Raw genomic sequence first — 14,745 nt, 5'->3', positions numbered from 1 at the left:
GCTAAGAGGTGTTTACACCATGAGGAATCCATCTTCTGGAAGGGATTAATGCCATCTCATCTTGGGGTGGTGAGTTCACTCTCATGAGACTAGATTAGTTACTTCAAGAGAGGTTAATCATAAAGCAAGGTGACTCTCAGTCATTCAGGTGGCATGATTATTAACAGAGACTGAATTTGAACTCAACCACTTTTTATGTGTATAATTTTCAGCAGTGAACTTTTAGATTTTGGGTTTTAGTTCTCACACAATTACGTAGGGTTGTATTATATCGGCAACAGTATATGCAGTTGTCCTAAGGATTAAATGATGTCATATCGTAAAGTATGTAGCATGCTGCCTGGTGCATAGGAAATAGTAAATATTCACTTTGTTAAAACTGTACACTCAAATGGAGGGTCCAACTTCAGAATGGCCTAAGTGAACTCTTCAAACTCCGAAGTGAACTCTTCAAACTCCTTGTGTGAGCCATCACATTAATCTGACACTTTCATTACTTTTTGATCATAAAAGCTGTGTCTAGCTCTGCCTGAGCTACATCATCCCCATTACATGTCCTGGATCAGTGGTCCAGCTATTTTTGGCTAATAATAATCCCTTTGAGAATCTGATAAAAAGTGAAGAGTACCTGGGCATAGTGGCACCCACCCTATGGCAAAAGTGAGAGGTACCCTCACTCAGAAAATGGTTATTTATACCAAAAGCGCATATTATCTGGGGAGAGAGGGAGGATCACAAACCCAGTAAAGGCCATGTTTGGAACCCTGGTGAGGTCTCTTACCCAAGACTGTACCTCTGCCTTACATAATGCTCTTAATGGTCTACTAGAAGGCCTCTGGGCTCTGAAACACATTTGGTTACCTGGTTCAGGGCTCTTTGTGGATGCTGGCGTTGTAGGAGCAGTAGTAGAAACCCTAGTAGATGTTGGAGCACTTGTGGTCCTGGCTAGAGTTAGAAAGCAACATGGAAGCAAGGATTAGTCAAGCAGTGAGAAACAAGCTCCTCAGGCCAGGACTGAACCCTAGCCTGCTGCTATTGTGAGGATATGTTCTGTCCTGTCTCCACCAAAACTCTGAGGATTGGCTGCCAGTGCGATGGTGTTTGAGAGATGGTGGGACCGCTAAGAGGTGTTTACACCCTAAGGAATCCATCTTCTGGACGGGATTAATGCCATCTCATCTTAGGGTGGTGAGTTTTCATTCTCATGGGACTAGATTAGTTGCTTTAAGAGAGAGTCATTATAAAGCAAGGTCATTCTGGGCCAGTCAGGTGGACATGGATATTAACAGAGACTGCATCCTAACTCTACCACTTTTTATCTGTATGACTTTCAGCAATGAACTTTTAGATTTGGGGTTTCAGTTCTCACACAATTAATTATATAGGGTTGAATTATATCAACAACGGTATATGCAATTGTCCTAAGAATTAAATGATGTAATATCTTAAAGGATGTAGCATGGTGCCTGGTACATAGGAACACTAAATATTCACTTTGTTAAAAGCATACCCTCAAATGGAGGTTCCAACTTCATGATGGCCTAAGTGAACTCTTTTCATACTCCTTGTGTGAGCTATCACATTAATCTGACACTTTCTCTACTTTCTAATCATAAAGCTGTGTCTAGCTGGGCCAGAGCTACATCATCCCATTACATCCCCTGGATCAGTGGTCTAGCTCTTTTGGGCTCATAATAACCTTTGAGAATCAGATAAAAAGTGAAGGGTACCCCCACTCAGAAAATGGTTATTTATACCAAAAGCGCATATTATCTGGGGAGAGAGGGACTCAGAAAATGGTTATTTATACCAAAAGTGCATATTATCTGGAGAGAGAGGGAGGATCACAAACCTGGTAAAGGCCATGTTTGGAATCCTGGTGAGGTCTCTTACCCGAGACTGTACCTCTGCCTTACATAATGCTCTTAATGGTCTGCTAGAAGGCCTCTGGGCTCTGAAACACGTTTCGTTACCTGGTTCGGGGCTCTTTGTGGATGCTGGCGTTGTAGGAGCAGTAGTAGAAACCCTAGCAGTTGTTGGAGCACTTGTGGTCCTGGCTAGAGTTAGAAAGCAACATGGAAGCGAGGATTAGTCAAGCAGAGAGAAACAAGCTCCTCAGGCGGGGACTGAACCCAAGCAAGCAGCTATTGTGAGGATATGTTCTGTCCTGTCTCCACCAAAACTCTGAGGATTGGCTGCCAGTGCGATGGTGTTTGAGAGATGGTGGGACCGCTAAGAGGTGTTTACACCATGAGGAATCCATCTTCTGGAAGGGATTAATGCCATCTCATCTTGGGGTGGTGAGTTTTCATTCTCATGGGACTAGATTAGTTGCTTTAAGAGAGAGTCATTATAAAGCAAGGTCATTCTGGGCCAGTCAGGTGGACATGGATATTAACAGAGACTGCATCCTAACTCTACCACTTTTTATCTGTATGACTTTCAGCAATGAACTTTTAGATTTGGGGTTTCAGTTCTCACACAATTAATTATATAGGGTTGAATTATATCAACAACGGTATATGCAATTGTCCTAAGAATTAAATGATGTAATATCTTAAAGGATGTAGCATGGTGCCTGGTACATAGGAACACTAAATATTCACTTTGTTAAAAGCATACCCTCAAAACTCCTTGTGTGAGCCATCACATTAATCTGACACTTTCATTACTTTTTCATCATAAAAACTGTGTCTAGCTCTGCCTGAGCTACATCATCCCCATTACATGTCCTGGATCAGTGGTCCAGCTATTTTTGGCTAATAATAATCCCTTTGAGAATCTGATAAAATGTGAAGAGTACCTGGGCATAGTGGTACCCACCCTATGGCAAAAGTGAGAGGTACCCTCACTCAGAAAATGGTTATTTATACCAAAAGCGCATATTATCTGGAGAGAGAGGGAGGATCACAAACCTGGTAAAGGCCATGTTTGGAATCCTGGTGAGGTCTCTTACCCAAGACTGTACCTCTGCCTTACATAATGCTCTTAATGGTCTGCTAGAAGGCCTCTGGGCTCTGAAACACGTTTCGTTACCTGGTTCGGGGCTCTTTGTGGATGCTGGCGTTGTAGGAGCAGTAGTAGAAACCCTAGTAGTTGTTGGAGCACTTGTGGTTCTGGCTAGAGTTAGAAAGCAACATGGAAGCGAGGATTAGTCAAGCAGTGAGAAACGAGTGCCTCAGGCCAGGACTGAACCCTAGCATGCCGTTATTGTGGGAATATGGTTTGTCCTATCTCCACCAAAACTCTGAGGCTTGGCTGCCAGCATGATGGTGTCTGAGAGATAGTGGGAGCGCTAAGAGGTGTTTGCACCATGAGGAATCCATCTTCTGGAAAGGATTAATGCCATCTCATCTTGGGGTGGTGAGTTTTCACTCTCATGGGACTAGATAAGTTTCTTTAAGAGAGAGTCATTATAAAGCAAGGTCACTCTGGGCCTGTCAGGTGGTGTGAAGTGGCTGGATTCCATAAGGTTTGAGTCCCAGATTCTGCAGCTTGAAAAACATGCCAAGCATGTGTGGATGTGTATCCAGAATCCCAAGAGAAGAATGGAGGAGGAGTGATTGTGGTATGGTCATCTCCTCTGAAGTGTGCTTTCTCATTTTCTCTCTGTCTCTCTTTCTTTATCTTTCTGTCTCCAGTAAGTGTTCCTGCCCTATGGCAAGTAAAAAAAAAAAAGAAGAAGAAGAAGAAATTGAGGTCACCTTTTTTGTACACACTTGCTTACCACTGCTACATGTATTCCTGCCATGTAATGCAAATCATCATTTATGACCAAGCATGAGGCCCTCACCAAGTGCTGCTACCTGATTTTGAACTTCCCAGCCCCAACAACTTGATGTTGACTAAACTTCTTTTCTTATAAATGACCCAATCTCATGTATTCTGTTATAGCAACAGAATAATAAATAAATAAAGACACACTCACAAGAGCAACTGTCCCTAGGTTGAATTATCACTCCTGAACTCTCCATCTGCCATTAGCCAACTATAATCAGCTATAGGGCCTGTTCACAAAATAGGAAGCAGTTGCATTGAAGGGAATATATTCAGAAGAGAGCACACAGTAGGAAAGAGTCTAGGTCCTGGAGCTATTCTTTGCCCTTCTCTTTATGGTAATAACAAAGACTTCGACAGTAGTTCCCAGGCCCAGAATGTTTACCAAATAAAGAGCATTCAGTGCACTCAGTCCTAAAGTTTCACACCCTATAGACCTACCTCTTAACTGAGGGTTAACTCGTGCCCATTAGCCTGTGCTAGATGCCATGTGAGGACCAGAACAAAGGATTTGTACACTGGGCTAGAAGGTGGACAAGATCTTCTGAAGTTTCTTTCCATTTCAGAGTAATTTGCAAGTTTACAAGAGGTAATAACCTCTTCCAGAGTCAGAAGTGCTACTGAAATCCAAACAGCTTACAGAAGGTCTCAGAGCTACCCAGAGAGAGAGTGGAGACTAAAATTAATTCAAGTGTCTAGTACAAAAGTAGGTCAATAAAGGTATGAATCAAGGAATACTGTACTTTTTCCTCATAAGGCACTTCTTTTTTCCCTATAAGAAGTTTCCTTAAATCTCAACACTACTAACAAAAATAAAACTTCAGTTTCCTTAAATAGGTGACTACTCATTTGAAAGCTTTTCCTCCTCGGGGGACACAATTTAATTTGAAATCTAGTCAATTTTTTAACTTGAAGAGAAAAATGTTTTTTTTTACATATTTATTATGTACAAGAAATTAGTTACAGCAGAGGTCAGCAAAGTTTTTCTGTCAATGGCCAGATACTTAATATTTTGGGCTTGGAGGTCCTATGGAACAATGGCAACTGTTCAATTCTTGTCACTTTGAAAGAAGCCATACACAATATATACTAATAAATCAATGAGTGTGGTTGTGTTCCAGTAAAACTTGATTTGGAAATAGGTGGTGGGTCTACTTTATAATCTTATGTAGCCCTGGAGCTATAATTTGCTATCCTTGATCTAATGAGTAGTCAAAGGTCTGAGAGCAATTTAATCTCCTCCCTCCACAGTTTAAAATCTAATCTAGAGGGAAAAAAAGCAAACATGCAATAAATCTGGTCCCAGTTTTGTACTAGGAACAATAAAGGAGGAAACCTAATCATTTCATTCACTTTTCTTCTTCAGGGATTTTTCTCCAAGAAGAAGTTGCAAAAAAGAATGAGCTGTTGAGAAGAAGCCCTACGTTTCAGTCTGTGAGAAGTTCAAGAAAATGTAGGCATTGAATTGATTACTGGGGGTGCGGCTGAGTCACTTTGGCTCTCTTATGGACCCTTTCTCTAACTGGACTGACCAATGCTTTTGCAAATATCTACCTATTAAAGAATTTCTAAGCATTACAGAAGTTTCCTACTAATTTATTTTTATGCTATCAACAAAATTCAGTCAGATTAGTAATATAATTTCACATCTCCAAGAAGTTTGTAATGACAATCATTCCTCTACATGCTGCCTCCTCACACTTATTGGTAGTGCATGAAATCACCAACTTCTTTCGCTTTCCTAAATTGCCTTCCCATCCTAGTTTCTCAGAGTCAGTGATTTTCTCCATCAGAATGGTTTTCATATCATTTGCCTTTTATAAGAGAAGCAAGCCAAGTCCAAGAACTGAGAGTTTGCAAAATAAAGTTGCTCACAATTTAAAAAGGGGGTAGAGGGCAGCAGATAGTGTAGAAGTTACATCATTGGACTCCCACCTGGCCGACCACAGTTCAAGTCCCAGCCCCAAACTTGAGATTCACGCCAGACACATGTGCATGTGTGCCCACGATCCCAGAAAAAGAATGGAGGAGAAAGGATTGCAGAGAGACCATTCTCTCTGGGGAGTGATTTCTCACTTTCCCTCTCTCTCTCTCACTCTCTCTCTCTCTCTCTCTCTCTCTCTTTCTCTCTCTCTCTCTCCAGTAAGTACATGTACCCTATAGCAAAAATTTCTTTTTAAAAAAAAAGAGGAACCAGCAGTTGGCAGAATGGCTATGTCGCTGGACTCCCACGCTGGACTACAGTTCGAGTTCTGAACCCAGTGGCGTAAACACATGCCGGGCACACGTGTGTGTGAGCCCAAGATTCCGAGAGGAGAATGGAGGAAAAGGGATTGTGGCATGGCCATCCCCCTGGGGGATGATTTCTCACTTTCTGTGTCTCTGTCTCTCTCTGTCTTTCTGGCGAGCGCACACACTCTATAGCAAAGAAAGAAAGAAAGGAAGGAAGGAAAGGAGGTAGGGAGGGAGGAAGGAAGGAAGACAACTTATTAAGGCCACTGATCTTGAATTCTATTGTCAAAAGGCAAGACTTCAGTGGAAGGAGATTCATTAGAAATGAACACCAAAAACCAGAAAATCCTCGATTACCTCCTTTTATCTAACAATAAGGAAAATAAGATGTCTACATCAAGATGGAAAAATATTTATTATGTTCTCAAAAATTTCGATTTCATTCATTTCTTTTTTTAACATTTATTTATCTACTTACTTATTGTGATTTTCAAGCTGCCAGTTCTGGGATTCAAACCACAGTTGGCCATGTGAAAATACAGTGCCTTAACCACCATGCCACCTACTGACCCTTATTGATTTCTTAAAAGCAACAGGTGAACATAGAAAGGGGGCAGAGAAAGGAGGCAGTTCTTTAAGTGAATAAATTCAGCTTGATAAAAATATTCACTATATTTCAATGAAGAAGAGTGAATGCAGTTTAAAGTACTATTTTAAGAGGTCACTTGATGATTCTAGCCTATGGCCTTGAATCAAGGTTGCTCTTACAACCTCATCTCCACAAGTAAAGGATATTCTTCTATCCCAGGAGTAAGAATTATTATTAAAAAGCAGGATTAGAGAAACCTTCGCTTTACCTATTAAAGAAGAGAAAAATATTGGTATCTCCAAATAGAAAACTCAGTTAACTAGCATAAAATATCAAAGGAAGAGAAGACAAACTCACCTGGTTCAATATCCAACTTTAGGGTGATTTTGATATCATTGAACCATCCTGGTATCTCAATTCGGCAACAATACAGACCACTGTCTGACTCACTTGCGTGCTCTATAGTCAAAGACACATCTCCTGACGAAAGGTCCCCCAGTAGTTTGTACCGACGGATCTGCTGATAGGTCACGTGGGTTCCATCAGTGTAGATAAGTTCATTTGCGCATCTGAATGAAGGACACGCTCCTCGGCCCCAGCACATGCTTGTGACCCCTTCCCTGGCAGCTGAGTAGGTGCAGGGCAATGTGACAGGTTGACCCACCACTCCACCAATTTGTACATCAGAAACTGCAGCATCTGTGATAAAGGGGAAGGGAAACAGAACAAGGCCCCAATATTGTCTTAACATTGTAATTTACCTTTTAATTCAATTATTTTCATTTTTTTCTTTCTATAGTCTTTTATCAGCAGAATTTTATAGCTTGAATTTTCATTATAAGTATTATTGTTTAATGGGCATATTTGTGAATAAAATCATTTATTGTACTATACGATATTCAGGGTATGTCTTATTTTTACTATTGTAAATAATGTCACAATTATTTCCATATAAAAATGTACTATATTTAGTTTAGATCTACTAAATGTACTAGAATAGATTTCTAAGAGAGAATTTACCAAGATAAAAGGCTGTAGTATTTTCAGACTTTTTTTTTTTCTTTTTTTGGCCAGAGGTCACCAGAGAGGAAAGAGAGAATGCTCTCTGCAATGGCCCATCATCACACTGCAATCTTTCTTTCATTTCTTCATTCCATTAGGACTCGGGGCATGCATACACATGTGCCCAGGGCATTTTTCCAGCCACAGAGGACTGGGATTTGATCTGCAGTCAGTCGTGTGGAATAGGCTCCTATGCGCAGCACTTAGCTGCTGTCCTACAGGTGCAGTCCTATTTTCAGTGTTTAGATGAATATGGCCAAATTGCTTTCCAAAACACTTGAACCAAATGACACTCAAGTAATAAATGACTGTGGATTTCAGCCTCTGTTTGCCAGGTATCTGCTTCTTAGTTTTTATACAAGTAATATATAAATGGAGTGGGGGAGGGGAAAACATAGGAAAGAAAATTTGGGGGAAAATGGAGAGATAAGGCATTTGTGGGACGCGGATATGGTTTATTATTTGTTGATGAGGACGTGCGTATGTTCTCAACTGGGCTGACTGAGGTGTGCCTCACACTGGGTAAAGTCTCTTTACAATCTAAATTATGTATAGCAATTAACCACCCCAAATGTCTACAAATGGATGAATGGATTGAAAAAGTGTGGCACATATACTCCATGGAATACTATTCAGCCATAAAAAAATAAGTAATATGTGCATGTGGCTTTAAAAAATAAAAATAGCACAAAAGGGCATGTAATGAAAAGTCTTCCTCCTACTTCAGTGCCCTAGTCCCTTCTCCCAGATTCAATCACAGTATCTGTTGAAATACATTTTTAAAAGGAATTTTATTGTGGGCCAGCAGATGACAGAATGGTTATGTCGCTAGATTCCCAATGGCTGACCATGGTTCAAATCCTGGACCCGGTAGCTTCAAACTCACACTGAGCATGTGTGAAATGAAAAGTCTTCCTCCTACTTCAGTGCCCTAGTCCCTTCTCCCAGATTCAATCACAGTATCTGTTGAAATACATTTTTAAAAGGAATTTTATTGTGGGCCAGCAGATGACAGAATGGTTATGTCGCTAGATTCCCAATGGCTGACCATGGTTCAAATCCTGGACCCGGTAGCTTCAAACTCACACTGAGCATGTGTGAATGCATGCCCACAATCCCAAGAGCAGAATGGAGGAGAAGGGATTGCAACACAGAGATCCCTCGAGGGGTAGTTTCTCACTGCCTTTCTCTGTCTCTGTCTCTCCAGCAAGTGCATGCACCCTATAGCAAAAAATCTCTTTAAAAAAATATCTTATTGTATTTCAATTTTGAGCTTTTAATTTTAGGGTCATTCATGGATGGCTGGAGAAGGGACTACAAAGTAGCCATCCCCCCGGGGGATGATTCCTCACTTTCCCTCTCATTGTCTCTGTCTCTCTCTCTCTCCTGCAAGCGCATGTATCTTAAGGCAAAAACCTCAATAAAATTAAAATATTTGGAATGTGTCTATTTCCCTATGAAATAGGGGAAAATTCCATGTGGCCAAGTGCATGGTTGCATTCCCATCAGACAGTGAGAAACATACAGGGCAGGTGTGCATGTGTGCCAAAAATCCTGAGAGGAGGAAAAGATAGAGGAAAAGGGATTGCAGTGTGACCATTGCCCATGAGTGGAACAGAGGTGGTTTCAGCTCTCCTGCCCCCTCTGTCCCTCTGTTTCTCTGTCTTTCTCTGGCAAGGTAATGTGCTTTCTAGTAAAAAAATATAGAGAGATAGATTCAATATTTTAAAATATTTGAGATTCACTAACTAATTATATTTAAGACCAGGCTATAAGTTTGAGAAATGTTCTGGAGAAAAACATTTATTGTTATATAAAATAAATGTATGTTTTTCTTTGGAATTCTTATAATTAATTTTACTTAATCACATTATTTTGGATCACAAGAATAATGAATGCTATTGCAATTAAGTTATAAAAATACATAATAAAAAAATAAACATTCCCCCATCTCCTCATCTTCCAGAAAAGTTTTTAAAATTTGGAATACAGGGCCAGCAGATGGTGTGTAGTGGTTACTTTGCTGGACTCCCGCATGGTCTACCAAGGTTGAGTCCCAGACCTGGTGACTTAAAACTCAAGCCAGGCACGTGTGCATTCATATCCAAGATCTTGTGAGGAGAATGAAGAAGGGATTACAGTGTGGCCATCCCCCTGGGAGTAATTTCTCACTTTCCCTCTCACTGTCTCTGTCTCTTTCTCCAGTGAGTGCATGCACTTTAAGGCAAAAATCTCTATTAAAAAAATTTGAGGGGGGGACCAGCAGGTGGCATGGTGGTTAAGGCGTTGGACGCTCCCATATGGCTGACCACAATTCAAGTCCTGGACCTGGTGGCTTGCTTTCTCACCTTCTCTCTCTCTCTCTGTCTGTGTGTGTCTCTCCGGTCAAATTAAAAATGAATGAATAAATAAATAAAATGAAATAAATAATTTTAATTTGTTTTAATTTAGAATATGTCTATTTGATTTTTTTCTTTATTTCATAGGCTATTTTAAATTATTTACTTTTAGAAAAAATAATTGAACATGTTTAAAAAAATCAAAAGGCACAAAAGAAAACAATAAAGGGCTGACTCTCCCTTTGATCCTGACCCCCTCTTCCTCTCCCCACCCATAACTACTGCATGGCAACACCGTTAACTATTTCTTATGTGTGTCTACGCATAAACATCTACCCACCCTTTTCTGTTTAAACGCAAGTGGAAGCATGTGGCATACTGTTTTACATCTTAGCTTTGTTCAGTTAGCCACGCATTTTACAATTCATAGCAGTTAAGCAATTTCTGTGGAGGAAGACTTCATTCTGGTTCTCTGCTCGCTAGTTAGCCCATAACCATCCAGCAAAGCTCAAGGAACATTTATGTTCCCCTCCTCCTCCTCTCCAAATTCTTCCAATCCCCTATCTTTTGGGGTTCCAGACCACCCAGTCCACTTACGCACTTACCTGTCAGCAGTAGTATGAGACTTAAGATGATTACCCAAGGATGCATTATGGTGTTGGCCTGAAAAATGAGAAGACAGACTGATTGGCTGTGTCCCTCGCCAGAGGATATCGGCACAAGTCTTAATTTTAAGATTGAAACTTCTCCTTTCACCCTGACTGGGCAGATCACATGAGTCTGCCAGCTGGGTCTGAGAGTTCACTCTACAGCTCCAGGACCCCCAGAAATCTCAATGGCTGAGAACTCTGTACTTTCCAGCTGCAAGGAACAGCTGTGGAAACAGCCCCTTATTTCCCAGCTTCTGCCCCACACTTCTTCTAAAATGGCTCCAGATCCTGACACAGGAGATAAGAGAGCAAACAGGAAGGAACTTAGAAGTAGAGACTAACAGTGTGGTTCAAGGGAGACACCAGAGTACAGCCCAGCCTTCCAGTGGCAGAGATGCACTTGTTCTTGGCCGCTGAGATGAAAGCAAAAGTGAACTGACCGTCTGGTAGATACTCTTTCTGCTCAGTGGCCACAATGGTTAATTTACCTAGCCTCAACCAGACAGGAAGCCAAGTTCACCATTAACAAGAACAAAGCCAAAATGTGAGTCACTGCATCTTCTCATGCAGGCTTCTGGACACCTTGCTCAGACCACACCCTACTAAGCAATGTCAAGAGAATTCTTCAAGAAGCAGAAGTCTGGATGACCACACATGGGCTCAGACACAAGCTCTGTCATTCACATAGGTGGGTAACCCTGAGAGTCACTGAGCCCCTCCATGCCTTCATTTTCTCATTTTGTAAAACAACACAAAAATACATGCTCTATGGCCCAGCCATGGCAGCACAGGCAGAGGGCACTCCTATGGGATGCTGAAGTCATATGGGACAGCCCAAAACTCAAACCCAGGTAGTCCCAAACATATCGCAGGCATCTGGTGGCTGACTCTAAGGTTGGGAGAGGCTCTTTCAAAATAAACAAATTTACCAAAAAAAAAAAAAAAAAATCAAAGGATTGAAATAATAAGCAAAAGGGCTGTGGAAAAACTTTGAAAACTAAACCTAAATATGGTTTATTAACACTAGCTAAAGTTTTTAGAGAATTCACTTTGTAGCAGGCTCTGTGCTAAGCACCACATGCTTTCAATCTTCACAGAACCCTGAGGCAAGTGCTGTTATTAATCCCATTCATTGAGGAGGAAGCTGAGGCTTGAAGATGTTGAGTAAGTGCAACATTTCTAGCCTTTGGCTTATGAATTTTGCTCTTAAACATTAAACTAGTCAAACATGAGTAAGCCTCCCTAGTACTTCATTAACTCCCCTTCTGTTTGAGAAATTCAGTAACTTTCTCCCAGGGGGAAAATGATGTCTCATTTCTTGCAGACCATGGCAGCTTCTTAGAGAAGTGGAAGATCTTGGTACACTGTGGCTCTGGGTCCCACACCACCTGGGAATGGCAGCCTCTGTATTAGGACTAGATCTGAAGCACAATGCTACAAACCAGTTCCCCAAAAACCATATTTGGCCTGCAGAAATGTTCTGAATGGTGGTGTTTAAAAATCAATTTCTTGGGCTTGCCTTGTAGCCTAGCAGTAGTTAAGGGAAGCTAGATCCTACATGGCTAACTATGGTTCAAATCCTGGCCTTAGTGACTTGAAAGACACAGGGGCACATGTGCATGTGTGCATGGCCAAAATTCCAACAGGATGGAAAGATGGAGGAGAAAGGATCGTGGTGTGACCATGCCCCTTTGGAGTATGCCCGCTCCCTCTTCCTCTCTGTCTCTCTCTGGCAAGCACACATGTCCTCTGACTATATACATACATATATATTTTTTTTTAATTAATGGCCAAAATTTAAAATTCAGAATCTACATAATACTCAAGTTTTTTCTTTTTATGATATAAAACTAGATGGCAACACATATTCTAGACTCAGAGTTTTCCAGACCACCCAGCCCCACCTGGGGGTTTCAGTGACTTAAGAGTAGTCCCCCATTATCCATAGAGGATATTTCCCAAGACCTCCAGGGGATGCCTAAAACCATATATAGTATTAAAATTAAGTTCATGGAAAATGTATATTCTTAAGAAACCATGCATAGATTTCAATTGTTTGCACCAAAATAAACTCATACCTTTAACTCCATTTTTCCATGAATTTTTGAAGTCTCCATGTACATACGTGTAATAAAGTTTAATTTACAAATTAGACACAATAACTGATTAACAATAATAACTAACAAAATAAAACAATTTTAACAGTATATTGTAACAAAATTATATAGATATGAGGTTTCTTTCTCTCTCAAAATATTGAAGGCGCTGAACTCTCACATGTCTGACCATAGTTTGAGTCCCAAATCTGGCAACTTGATTTCTCACCTTTCCCTTATCTGTCTCTCTCCAGAGAGCACATGTGCCCAAATTTAAAAATAATAATAATAAATTTTTTTCTAAACGTCAAATTGGGGCCAGCAGGTGGTATGGTCACTAAGGCTCTAGACTCCCACATGGCTGACTACAGTTCAAGTCCCAGACCTGACAGCTTGCTTTCTCACTCCCCCTCTCTCTGTGTCTCTCTCTGGTCAACTTAAAAAATAAAATAACTATAATGAATAAAATTAAATAAAATAATTTTAATAAAAAAAGATAGTTAAATAAATAAATAGGGTGTTAAAACCAAGCGAAGCAAATGTCTGCACAGGCAATGATCCTGAGTCAAATACCGCAAAGGCAGCGGATGGGACTTGTCCATAAAACTAAACAACCTGGAGCTTGTTGGTGACCTTAGTATGTCGCACTTCAGTAAAAAACTTACAGGGGGACCTGCAGTTGGCGTAATGGCTATGTCGCTGGACTCCCATGTAGTAGACCATTGTTTGAGTCCCAGACCAGGTGGCTTAAACTCACACCGCGCATGTGTCCATGTGCCCAAGATCCCAAGAGAAGAATGGAGGAGAAAGGATTTCGGCATGGCCATCCCCTCTGGGGAGATGACTTCTCACTTTCTATCTCTCTGTCTCTCTCTGTCTTTCTGGGGAGCGCACGCACTCTATAGCAAAAACCTCTCAAGAAAAAAAGAAAAGAAACTTTACAGGAAAAAAAAAAAAAGAAAATCAGGAGATAATTGGAAGTAAGCAATGCTTTCAAGGAATTTTGCAACCAAGACACAAAAAGGAGAGCTCAGGTCAAGGAAAAAAAATCAAGAGAAAGTTCATTTTCTTAATATCAGAAAATAGGGTGGTCCCTTTGTGTTAAACTGGATTTATTTAGGTTGGCTCGAAAGCTGTATCAGTTTAAACTCAGCGTATAGTTTTGCTGAGTCTCTGCTCATTTGTAAAATATTTATACCATCTAGAGAATGATCAAGAAGAGAAAAAAAATGGGTTGAGGAAAGGGAAATTTTGCTGGAGCCATGAAGGAATGGAACCCAGCACCAAAATTAGAGGGTTTGGCTTATACACCACCAGGGGTATTAAGTCAGTGCATACTTCCCAAATGAGTATGTCTGGGAAGCCCTGACTTGATTATGTATCAGTGAAGGAGGAAATTCCATCAAAAGTGACAGTGAGGACCAGCCTGTATCTTAGTGGATGAGGGCCAGATCCCACATGGCAAACAGAAGGTTCAAATCACACTCCCAGTGGCTTGAAAACCACAGTAGGCATATGTACGCCTGCCCCAAATCTAAACAGCATAGAGAAGCGATTGTGCTGAGACCATGCCCCATTGGGGGAAGTGTGCATGTTAGCAGCACTGCTTTCTCTCTGGTGTAAGCCTTCTGGCAATTAAAAGAAAGTGCCAATGAGAATGGCGAAGAGATCTGGAGTATTGGGGGGAAGCTTTAAGAGACGAAATAGGCTAGGAACTAAAGCATGACTGTCTGGCCAAGCTGGGGCAGCTTTAGAGTAGGAAGTTAAGAAAGTAAGCTTGATGAAGTTCCCAGCTCTCTGCAGCTCCAGACTATGTGCAGGAGAGAGAATCCAGGGAGCAGATTACTTTTATTTATTTTTTTAAAATCTCCTCAGGTATCTCTCTAAATACCTACCCCACCTTAAAGGCACTGAACAGCTTCCCAAAGCCTCTGAGGCAAAGTCTGAACACTGAAACCTGCCCAGCTTCCCAAGCTGGCCACACCCTTCTGCTCTAAACC

At 41.0% G+C, this 14,745-nt stretch overlaps 1 protein-coding gene across 5 annotated transcripts in view; it reads right to left on the bottom strand.

Moving 5' to 3' along the window:
• HAVCR1 (hepatitis A virus cellular receptor 1) overlaps positions 1-11,112 on the bottom strand; it is a 31,750-nt gene extending 20,638 nt beyond the window's left edge. For 4 of the 5 annotated variants that reach the window (XM_006165088.3, XM_014582777.2, XM_006165090.3 and 1 more), the window contains exons 1-6: positions 10,992-11,111; positions 10,605-10,662; positions 6,956-7,297; positions 3,037-3,120; positions 1,974-2,057; positions 862-945 (exon numbers count right to left, since the gene is read on the bottom strand). In XM_006165088.3, the coding sequence (XP_006165150.1) occupies positions 862-945; positions 1,974-2,057; positions 3,037-3,120; positions 6,956-7,297; positions 10,605-10,650 (640 nt within the window). In that variant the 5' untranslated portion in view covers positions 10,651-10,662; positions 10,992-11,111. Of the gene's footprint in view, positions 1-861; positions 946-1,973; positions 2,058-3,036; positions 3,121-6,955; positions 7,298-10,604; positions 10,663-10,991 lie in introns of all 5 variants that reach the window. The other variant, XM_006165091.3, reaches the window with a different exon arrangement.
• Between the last annotated feature and the right edge of the window lie 3,633 nt (positions 11,113-14,745).

Source organism: Tupaia chinensis, unplaced genomic scaffold, assembly GCF_000334495.1.
Source record: "Tupaia chinensis unplaced genomic scaffold, TupChi_1.0 Scaffold143796_1, whole genome shotgun sequence".
NCBI lineage: Eukaryota > Metazoa > Chordata > Mammalia > Scandentia > Tupaiidae > Tupaia > Tupaia belangeri.
The sequence above is the reverse complement of the archived record's forward strand: the minus strand, read 5'-3'. Positions and strand labels throughout refer to the sequence as shown.